The sequence below is a fragment of the Dipteris shenzhenensis genome, chromosome 19 (assembly GCF_047967505.1).
Source record: "Dipteris shenzhenensis isolate YYH24624 ecotype China chromosome 19, Dip_SZ_1.0, whole genome shotgun sequence".
In the NCBI taxonomy this organism is placed as follows: domain Eukaryota; kingdom Viridiplantae; phylum Streptophyta; class Polypodiopsida; order Gleicheniales; family Dipteridaceae; genus Dipteris; species Dipteris shenzhenensis.
The window spans coordinates 42,262,753-42,274,008 of record NC_141614.1 but is presented as its reverse complement, the minus strand read 5'-3'; the positions used below and the strand labels follow the sequence as shown (position 1 = coordinate 42,274,008).

General features: G+C 40.6%; 1 protein-coding gene across 4 annotated transcripts; it reads right to left on the bottom strand.

Annotated features, from left to right (window-relative positions):
* Positions 1–322: 322 nt before the first annotated feature.
* LOC147890498 (pentatricopeptide repeat-containing protein At5g16860-like) lies at positions 323–4,243 on the bottom strand. 4 transcript variants are annotated; one of them, XM_087390736.1, is made up of 4 exons: positions 3,272–4,243; positions 3,106–3,182; positions 2,793–2,995; positions 323–2,544 (listed from the first exon to the last, which is right to left on the bottom strand). In XM_087390736.1, the coding sequence occupies exons 1-4, from the start codon at positions 3,532–3,534 to the stop codon at positions 685–687; spliced, it is 2,403 nt and encodes an 800-aa protein (XP_087246862.1). In that variant the 5' UTR covers positions 3,535–4,243; the 3' UTR covers positions 323–684. The 4 variants fall into 4 exon arrangements, with proteins under 4 accessions (XP_087246862.1, XP_087246865.1, XP_087246863.1 ...); XM_087390739.1 differs by having other exon boundaries at positions 323–2,704; positions 3,096–3,175; positions 3,272–3,474; XM_087390737.1 differs by having other exon boundaries at positions 323–2,704; positions 3,106–3,175; positions 3,272–3,294.
* Positions 4,244–11,256: the final 7,013 nt, after the last annotated feature.

The following is an 11,256-nucleotide window of genomic DNA, read 5'->3' as shown; positions in this document are numbered from 1 at the left end:
TGTCCACAGTTCTCTCTCTCTCTCTCTCTCTCTCTCTCCAGTCAGCATTCCAGGACAGGCACAGTTAGTGGAGAAAGTTTCAGGCCCCTTGCCGTCATAGTCCTTCGTCTTGACTCTATATAAGCTCTACAGATGAACGGCCAATGAGATGAAGTTAATATTATACATTAAGCATCAACCATTCCGTGCTTCTCTCATGGCCAAGGAGAGATGCATCCATGGCAAAAGGTGCAGAGCTAATAATATGCAGTCTATACAATCTCTTTGTACCACAAGCATTGTAAGGGACACTATCATCATTTTACAATAAATAAAAGCACAAAAGAATAAGCAGGCATATATAAACATTAGCAAGTTGCCACAGAGAACTTTTTCATCGCTATGATCATAATTCAAATAACCACACCTTATCCACATTCCACATATGCCCTGCAGTGTACCAAGAGGAGACATCTGACTTGAAAGTATCAACTGCAATGTAAAACCTTGCAAATGTAAGCCCCCTCCATGAATTGATGAATGCTCTATTAGTCCATCGTTAAGATAATCTCTCTGCTTTCAAGCTTACACACAAGTTTATCAGCACTGTGGCCATCAGAACACAATCAAGACCACTATGGCTGGTCCTAATGCCAGTGCAAACTTCTTCCAACGCTGATTTGAAATATCAATCAGGTCCTTACCTTACAATGCTGAGTCCAAAAAAGGAATGTAACATGTTTGTGTCATTTGTGCTCTTTGTTTCTTGAGCTTTGAAAGGAGATCACTGATTTGTGGGTGACTTCTGTCTCCCACCAGAAACCGGTGCACTTGGTTGTCAATCTCAATGAAAGCCATTCCTGGTTTCTTTTGTGCACCTGCAGATTCCCTCCATTCTGCTAATTTGTCTGCATAGTGCCACATGCCAGCCTCAGCATAGATGTTTGACATAAGCATGTAACAAGCAGAATCTTTGCCATCCTTAGTGACAACCTTGTCAAAACAGTATTTTCCTAGCTCCAAGTTGCCATGTGTTCTGCAGTGACTTAGTAGAGACCTCCAACCTGTAATTTCCAGTTCAAATGGCATAGTTTTCACAAGTTTTACTGCTTCATTCAAGCGTCCTGCACGGCCCAGAATGTCAATCATACAATCATAATGATCCAGTAAAGGAGTAATACCATAGTCTTCACTCATTGCCTTCCAATGACGATAAGCCTCATCTACTAGACCTACATGACTACACGCAGAGAGAAGACAAATGAAGGTCACAGCGTCAGGTTTCAGGCCTTCACATTGCATGTTCTCAAAGCATTGCAGGGCCAATCTATAATTACTATGCTGAGCATATCCTGCAATCATTGCATTCCAGGTCACACCATTGCGCACTGACAATTTTTCAAACACTGTGCAACCATCTTCTAGGCTGTGCCATTTGGAATACATGTCAACAAGAGTGCTCCCAAGAAACACATCAGACTCAAGCCCGCTTTCAATGACGTGAGCATGAACTTTCTTGCCTTCATTTACAGCTGCTATTTTAGAACATGCTTTCAGGATACTGACAAACGTGAACTTATCTGGTTTCACACCCTCATAATGCATTTGTTGAAAAAACCCGAGAGCCAAGTGCCCAGGCCCATGGCGGGCATACCCTGCAATCATAGCATTCCATATCACCAGATCTCGCTTTCCCAATCTGTCAAACACATTTCGGGCATCTTCAAGGCTTCCACATTTAACATACATGTCAATAAGAGTGCTCCCAACTACCACATCTGAGTTAAACCTGCTTCCACAGATTTGAACATGAATGACCTTGCCCTGCTCAAGCGCTGCTATGCTGGAGCATGCTTGCACACTGCTAACAAATATGGCCATGCTTGGCTGAAGGCCCTCGTGTTGCATTTGCTGAAAAAGTTGAAGGGCATCCTGACCCTGCCCATGCTGGACATATCCCACAATCATTGCATTCCAAGTCACACTATTTGGCTCCATGCCCTTCTTCTGCATTTGCTTAAAAAGGTGGAGAGCATCCTTGACACGTCCATTGTGGGTGAAACATGCAATCAATGCATTCCATGTCACAACATCTCTCTCAGATTGCTTGTCAAACATGCATTGGGCATCTCCAAGGCTCCCACATTTTGCATACATGTCGATGATAGTGTTGGCAACAATCATTTTTGACTCAAAACCACTTTCAATAACATCAGCATGAATCAGTTTGCCCTGTGCCAAAGCTGCAGTATTCGCAGATGCTTTTAGGGCCCAAACAAAAATATATTCATTTGGAATGACACTCGCTTGTTTCATTTCAAAATACAACTGGGCAGCATGGTCATCTTGTCCAAGCTTGGCATGGGCTGAAATTATTGCACTCCATGCAAAGGCACTTGGAGTGCGTAGTTTAAGAAATACTTGTTTTGCTTCCAATAAACACCCAAAAAAAGTGAACATGCGAATAAGATGGCTTGCCAAAAAAGCATTTTCTTCAACTCCCCTTCTAACAATCAAATCATGCACCTCCCTGCCTGCTACTATATTCTTACATTTGATACACTCCTGTAGCAAACAATAAAAAATGTCTCTGTAAATATCATCTCCCTCGTGGTATAGCAGGTCCACTGCCTGAATTGCGCAATCTATCTGCCCCTCCTCGCACAGTTTTCTCACAAATGCGGGGGATAGAAAAGAGCCACAAGAACCTTGACTCCCTATAACACTGCATGATTAGCAAAAAGTGTTCATAACTTTACGTGGCTATTTACACAATAAATTAATATTGTACATTAGACCTATTAACTTAGCACCTGATGGAGCTTCCGCTTGCATGGTTGCTGTCCATAATAGGATCTGGTAAGAATGCTGGTCTTGTTGCACCACGACAGGAAAAATCTCCAACCTTTTTCAACGAGTCTAGCCTGGCCTCTGTCCAAGGGGGGTTCAACCAATAGGTATACCACAAGCCATTCTTTGTCGTGGTATGTACAAAATCTGGGATCATCCGATCTCTCTGAAATAACAGCTACGCCCAACTGAGTGTCGAAAGCTGAGATGGCATAGGAGAATAGCCAAACAAAAAACGTTCAAGAATTATGTATACGAAAGATCACCTTGTTGTACCTGTTGTCACGCCACTGTAAAGGGCCTCCAAAGAAATTATTCCATAGCTGTTCGACTTCCAACTTATGATCTGCTGGCTACAACCGTAGAAGCTCAAACTCATGGTCGCATTAAAAAAAGGCAGAGATGAAAGTGGGTGGTAGTGAAATTTCAAGCTTGAACGCACCTTCGAATTTGCTGCTTTTTGTGACGTATCGGCGACTTTGTTGACAAGGTGCAATTTGGAAAGTACGTGAGCTCGGCGTGGCCCAGCAAAGGAAGTCCCAGACTCTGCCTAGACTTCTGGTAGCAGAGGCCGCTGAGCTGCAAAAGGACCCAGAAGGAGGAACTGCTCTGATCGCGGTAGCAATTGTCCTCCCCATTTCCCAACTGGCCATACTCACCAGCAGGAGGAAACTGTGGCAGCAAAGCCAAGCCACCATGCCTCATATCTCTGGATGTGTGCCTGCACTATAGCAGAGCTGGAGAATCCAAAAATTGGAAAAGCACGAGCTGCAGGCAACACTTCTTTGCTAGAAGAAAAACCAATTTGCAAGAATCAAACCCAATAGTTCCCCTGGTGGCAGAGACGACATCCCGCTTGATATATCTGCATTCTTGTTGAAAACAAAAGTTGAGGGAAAGTTGGGGGAAGAGGACTTTCCATGGAGCACCTCCCATGTGAGGCACTCTAAAAGGCGACCCATGCCTGCTTGATCCTTGCCTTTACTACCTTGAATTTCAAGTCCACAGTACTTGCAATACATCCCCAAGCCATAACATTTTCTTTTCAAAGCCACTGGAAGATATCCCAAACCATGTTTCTTATCCAAGGGCATGCTCTAAGTGAACGGAGAGAATTTCGACGAGATTACACGACCTGAATCAGGACTTTGAGAACACCAGCGGATAAATGAAGTGATCTTCGAGATCATCAACGATCCAAATATCCTCCCAGGGATCCACAGAGATGTTCCGCAAGAGCCCAAAGGATGTCTCATTCCTTAACAGCACTTTCTTCATAATTCACTCACAAATCACAGTGCTCTTTCTCTAAGAAAACGAACTAGAAATAGAACGAATGTACGAGAGTTATACATAAGCTGGATGGACTAACGAACGAAAATGAATCTGAAATGCGCTGACTTGTTATGAAAATTTTTCAAAAGTTGAGGTACCTATGGCTACACAAAATAGAGTAACAACCTAGGGCAAACACATGAGGCAAACTAATGTCCAAAAAACAAGTGAGTACAAGTTCTACAATTGTCAAGATGAATGAATGATTAATTTGCAACACCAACAATTGTCAAGAGGAATGAATGATTAATTTGCAACAATTGTCAAGAGGAAGCCCGTCTATAGGAAAGCTCGAATGATTTGCAAACTTTGTGTGTGTGTGTTTGTGTGTGTGTGTGTGTGTGAGAGAGAGAGAGAGAGAGAGTTCTTAAAAAAAGAAAGTGTGTGTGAGTGAGAGAGAGAGAACCAAAACAAAAGGTGCCATGTGGCAACAAAGAGTGGGACACTTTTTAACAAAAATATAACTAGAGCGTTGCCTGGAAGGCGGTGCTAACAAAGAGAAAAAGACTACGAGTCTGAAAAATGGAGATATAAAGTCTATCCCTTCCCTCTCGCACTATGTTAGCTTTCCAATTCACACACCTTCTCATGTGAGGAAGCTCTAGGTTGAGTAGCATTGAACTAAAAGTTCAACTGAGCAAGTGACAGCATTTTTGTAACAAAGGGCTAGGGGAGAGAGAGAGAAAGAGAGAGAGAGAGAGAGAGAGAGAGAGAGAGAGAGAGATGCCAACCTCTCTTTCCCAAATGTTGTCGCTTCGAGATGTGTTGCAAGTACCACAAGATGAAAAGACTTGAAATTCAAGGAAGTCAAGACACAGATCAAGCAAATGTTGATGTCTATTGCTTTTTTCAAAGTCATGATGTGAAACATTTGTGGACATATCTGCTAATGCACGTGCTTCGATGATGGAAGACAAGGCCACTATTGGTTGGCTGCTTCTTGCTTTGCCATGTGAAGACTGAAGCTATATCCATTGGTAGACCTTCTGTCATTTATACCATAAGCCTTGTACCGTGGAGGTATTTAAGTGAAATAAGTCTCCTTGGTATTCTACATGAACTCATTAAGCACACCCATTGCTTATGATATCAGGCCTAGTGATATCAAGTAGATCAAGCTACTAATGAGCTAGAGAATTATCCAACATTGACAATTTGAGATTGCATTACGTGGGAGTAGGGAGTCACTGGCAATCACGTAGATGAAACTTCTCATGTATCCTTTGAGTGTACTCGCCCTGAGAGAGTGTGATCCATATGTCATTCTTGCATATTTGTATCCAAAGAAAATCATGGAACCTCCCATATCTTGTCAAACTCCAAGGTGAGTTGATGCTTGGCTTTTGAAATGAGATGTCTATTGGAGCCAATGCTGATCAAGTCATCCACCTAAACCACTACTAGGAGGATGTCTTCTATAGCCTTTTTGAAATGAGATGTCTTCTATAGCCTTTTTGATATAAATGGATGGATCTAACACCAAGAAATGATGATGATCCTTGCATTCCATGAACTAGGGGCTAGTTTAAAAACCATAATTTGACTGTTGCAACTTGCAACTTCGTGTTCCATGCCACTTTTATCATACCCTAGAGGTTGTGTCATATACATCTCCTCGTGCCTAAAACCATTGAGGAAGGCAATCTTCACATCCATTTGGTGGATGGGCCAATTAAAGTGAGAGGTAAGATCTATGGTTGTCCTAACTGTGGTTAACTTTGCACTTGGTCCAAATGTCTCATCATAGTCCATGCCATACTCTTATACATATCCCTTGGCTACCGATCTAGCCTTGTATTTGTCAATCTCTCCATATGAGTTGAGCTTGAGTTTGTAGAGCCATTTGCATCCTATGGGCTTCTTCTCTGTAGGGAGATCTATCAAGGTCCACGTTTGGTTTTGAAGAAGAGCATTGTACCCTTAATCCATTTCATGTTGCCATTGTAGGACTTTCATTGCTTCTTCCACAGAGGTCGGCTCTTCATATTGGCCATGAATACAAAGTTTTTCATGTAGTTCCACCTCTTGCATTTCTTCCAACCACGAGTAGATCTTGTGAGATTCGACACCAAACTTTAATGCTCACAAGGGCAACCTTGTGCTAATCTACCATGGACACCAAACTTTGGTGTTGAGGTCCTCTTCTTTTATCTTACTTGATATCAAGCCTTGACTTATTGCTCAGCATCTCCTCAAAGTGCAACAAAAGCAATGGGTCAATTGTGTATTCCCTTACTCTACCATGCAACTCAATTGAAGTTAAGGGAAAAAGCACATGCAAATTCTTTGAAACATACAACATGACTCCTTTGATATACTTGATATCAAAAGAAGTTAATTTTAGCCGAGTGGCCAAGTCTGAGTGATTCTTGACAAATGTCTGCTATGAATATGGAGAAGTAGAGCACTTTCCACAATAGGGCCCTAGGGAAAAGAAGACAAAGGCAACCAAGTAGGAGGAAGAGAAGAAGAGTGATCAAGATGCTATTAGAATAAATGCCTCCAAAGAATCAACATCAAAGCAAACCCCTCCCAAATAACAATTCACCAACGAAAGGATTGCTCAAACACTTGAAGTATCAATGATGACGAAGAAGTGTTAAAGGCAATTCAAGTAAGGAAACCCATTAAGAACTAGTATTTAGAGGATTGAAAGAGTAAGTGGAATCATATATAGATTGGTCTTGTACAAACAGTTTTCACACTATATCCTCGATTTGTGTACACCTATGTGGCAATTGGGACCCATTCACACACTTTAAGCCAATCATTCCTAAAAGATTGCTTGCCATGGTATGAAAATTGCCAAGAAATGGAGTCTTTGCAAATAATGAAGGGAAAAATGGGATCAAATGATAATTTAGGCTTGCATAGATCATTCTTCCACCATGTTCTAGGTGTGTGTACAGCCTTCTACTCATTGGATTCCATTAGCCCGATTTAAGCCAATCATTCCTAGAAAACTACTTGCCATGATATGAAGGCTAAATGGATACATTGGTCATGTGGCCTTACATAAACAATATTCCCACCATCTCTTAAGTGTGTGCATGTCCATTTATTGCTGATTGGAGCCCAAAAGAACTGTTGAAGACACTTCTAGTAACAACCCGCTAAGGAAGAAGTGTTGAAGATACTTCAAGTAACAAAGCCTCCTCTAAAAATAAAACAACTAGATAAGGAAAGATGAAGATGGATACCAGAAATTGGGTCAATGTAGAGATAAGATGCCCTTTGGCCCTAGGCACCTCATAATTCTATAGATATAGACTATGCTGGCTACACATCAATAGAAGGGAACACTCAAGGACGCAAAACAAAACATTCTACTATCAAATTCTTCAAACCCTTTGATGATGATGAGTTTTAAAGATGGCTCTACAATGCTAAACCGATTAACCTTGCCAAGAATGAATAGTAGAATGGACATATTTTCATGCAATCTTAGAGGCAACTATCTTGGCCTAGACACAGCATCATGGAATCTTAGAGGCTATTGTGAATTGAAGAAGATTGGGAGAAGATCTCTGTGTTGTAGCCAGTGTTCATTGAAAAACCAAGGTTTAAAGTCATGTGAATGATAAATTTTGAGATTTCAATTCATTGAAAAATAGAAGTAGTAGGTTTCATGAATTGCAAGTTTTAGGAGTAGATTTTTTGACCTATGATATTTGAAAGATGTTAGGGCATTTGAATTGCATACAAGTTAAGGTTTTGGATTGATAGTGAGTATTACGTAGGGAACACTTCAAAAAACAATGATTTAGAACAATCACCCACTCTTGTGACTATTACCAATGTCATGGTACTACTAATGAGCCTTAACTACATTGTATAGGTGTAACTCCACAATGGAGGATGACTAAACTTCAGGTTAGTGTGGGTAGCTTCTTTTTAACATCTATTCTTCTTTTATTTTCAAGATCCATGTGTCATCTGACGGTTATGCCACTTGGTGCCTTGGAAATGCACTCTCCCAACTGTGCCTCTCCTTCCATCACTCCCACATTGTGCATGCATCCCTTGAGTTACAAAGACTTGAACAAAGACTCAAGAATACATTAGAGAAAAGAAGAAAGATGGACATCCATATCAAATCAATGCCTAGGCTCAAGATGGAGGAAAGCACAATCAGGCAAGTTCAGTTCTTGAAGTTGAGGGAGAAGAGCCTGAGAGAGCAAGAGAGATATTTTATCAAGGGTGAGAGATTTTGACAAGACCTCAATTTAGAGGATCAAGCAAGAGATCATGTTGTTGAAGTTGTGGGAGAAGAGTGCAAGAGAGCACCCGAGTGATTCTGTCAAGGGTAGTATCAACCAACTTCTATAAATCTCATCGAGAGATCCTATTGTTGAAGTTGTGGGAGAAGAGTGCAAGGGAAGTGATTTTGTCAAGGGCAGTATTAGCCAACTTCGACAAAGCTCGAGCAACACTCCAGGTATGTGATCAATCGCGATTTCCCTTGCAAAAACGTGTGGTTCATGAAAGTGAATCGCCAATTGAGTCAGGTCCTTTTTGTAAACATTTGGAAAGATTTTCATGACAAGTCTCTATATCCTTAGATTAAATCTTCTTTTGTTTCATTACCTTAGCACAGCTTGATTTTGAAGTTGTGGGAGAAGAGTGCAAGGGAGTACCTAAGTGATTCTGCCAAGGGCAGTATTAGCCAACTTCAACAAAGCTCGAGATTTCCCTTGCAGAAATGAGTGGTTCATGAAAGTAAATCACTAGCCGGGGGTCAGGTCCTCCTTGTAAATGTTTGGAAAGATTTCATGACAAGTCTCTGTATCCTTAAGGGAGATCTTCCTTTGTTTCATTACGTTAGCAGAGCTCAAGTTTTCATTCAAATGTTTCAACAAATGCAGTTGCATAAACAACCCACTACCATTCTCAAATTCTGAAATCCTAGGTGTGGGACTTTCCTAACGAATTGGAAGAAAGATGGGACAAGATAAAGGACGATTGCAAGGCCTTTTAGGGGCATTTTGATCAATGTGTGCTTTTGTTGCATCGTAGTCCAACATACATTTGTGGGCTTTTGAATGCATGAAATGACATTATGGATTGACCGAAGCATTTTTGTATAAATTATGCAAGTTGTTGCCGTCCAAGTTCTATACCTTCAGCGCTTTCTTATGAAGAAGCTTCTTCAAGCGTGTTTGATCCACCCGCTCACCATAGATCTTTGCTGCTGTAAACAGTTTTCTTTAACTATAGCTCTATTTTGGCTTCCTCAGATAAGTGTGCTATTGCATTTAATTTTGGTGCCTCTTTTACCATTATGTACTTCCTAGTTTAATTTGAACGCAATGGAAATGGCTGAGGAGATTGCAAGCTTGAATCGAAAGTGCCTGGACATCGTGGTCGACACAAGTGTGTGTAGGCCTTGGATAGTTGCTTGCCATGACATTCTCCATCGCTGAATTTGCAACCTCTCTTGTAATCTCTTGCCATCTCAAATCTAGAATCTTGCATTGTAGATAGATAAGCTTGGCGCTACCACTGTCTCGATGCTTGCTGTCATCGTTGGTTCTCAAACCTTATTGTCATTCTCACATTCCAAAATCCTAGGAGGCTGAAGATTAAACAACCAGAGTAGGATGAAAGAACACCCGGACCTTTCCTCCACTTTGATCAAACTACATGATTAGCCTTTTTTAAAGTGAGGCAGTGAGGATTGAAAAGCAAAACATCGTAGGGGTAGCAGACTGCTCATACACGTTGCTATGGCAATCATCTAGATTTGTTACTTAGATACGTTTTCATGGAATAGAGAATGAATCGCTGATTTTTGGTGCCGAAGGCTAGCTAGTGGAGGGAGAGAGGTTGCCATGGAAATCCAAGATCGTAACGTGCACCACTACCATTTTGAGCCTCAGAAATAGTGACTAATTGAATTCGTCATACATGAAAATTAAACAATAATTGTCATGATCTTCACTTGCCAACACATACAAAAAGGATCAACCACTTTAATTTCCTTGAATTTGTGCAAAAACAAACCAAGCAAAGAAATATGTACGTCAGTCATCCCCACCCAAGCAAACAGAAGTCTAAATCAAAGGAAATGAAGAGTCTAAATTTTGTTGTCACCTCTCTATACATTATCATGATGGCAGATGAAATAGTTGTAATTTCTTTGGTTGTCAAATTTTGAGTAGCTTGTTTTTGAAATGAATACACGGATGATTACACAACCACAAGTAAATTTTTTTAAAGGCTTCTCAATTATCTCTTGAATTGATGTAATAAATCCATTCTTCATGGGTAGGGGACCTTAGATGTGACATTTAAAGTTGTGTGTTGAAAGTCAACATTGTTTTTTAAGCTTCTAAAAGAATTTGTTTGTACAAGCTTTTAAAGAAATATTTTCTTAAAGGGTAGGGATCACGGCACACATTTTAATATGCTTGCACACATGTATCGATGACACGCACACAATTAAAAAACCAAACATGCATTTTTTGTTTTTCTAATTGTAGGCACTTCTGTCCAAGCACTCTCTTTTGCAAACTGAAGCATGCTTTTGGGCCTTTCTTCCCTAGAGATTATATGCTAGCATAATGCATAGTACCAAGAGTATTTGTATATTAGGCTCAACAAAAAACACCTCATGCACACCTATAAGTGCAATCACACACACACACACACACACACATAGAGAGAAATATTCTAGGCATACAAAGATTTTCACAAGTTATTTTGGACATAGTTGCGAATATGACTTGAAGTGCTCACAAGGCAGTTCCCAATATCGTTGTGTCGTCTATGTGTGAACGAAAAGTCCTTCATGCAATTAAACGACTTGCAAGGGGTGGGCCTTCCACCCATGCAATCAAGCAAGCAAGTAGACACAACTCTTCAAAACAAAACACTATTGATATTGCAAAACATTTGAACTTGATAGGTGGACTTCAAAGTCTTCGAACAATGAGACAATTCACAAGAGTAGGGTCTTCCACTTGTACAACTAAACATGAAACTAATTGCCTATCTTCAAGCGAAAACGTTATTGCTATTGCAAAGCATTTAAAGTCCATTCAAGAATTGTGTGAGTACAATGAACACAACATATTTAAGCTCCTTATTTGG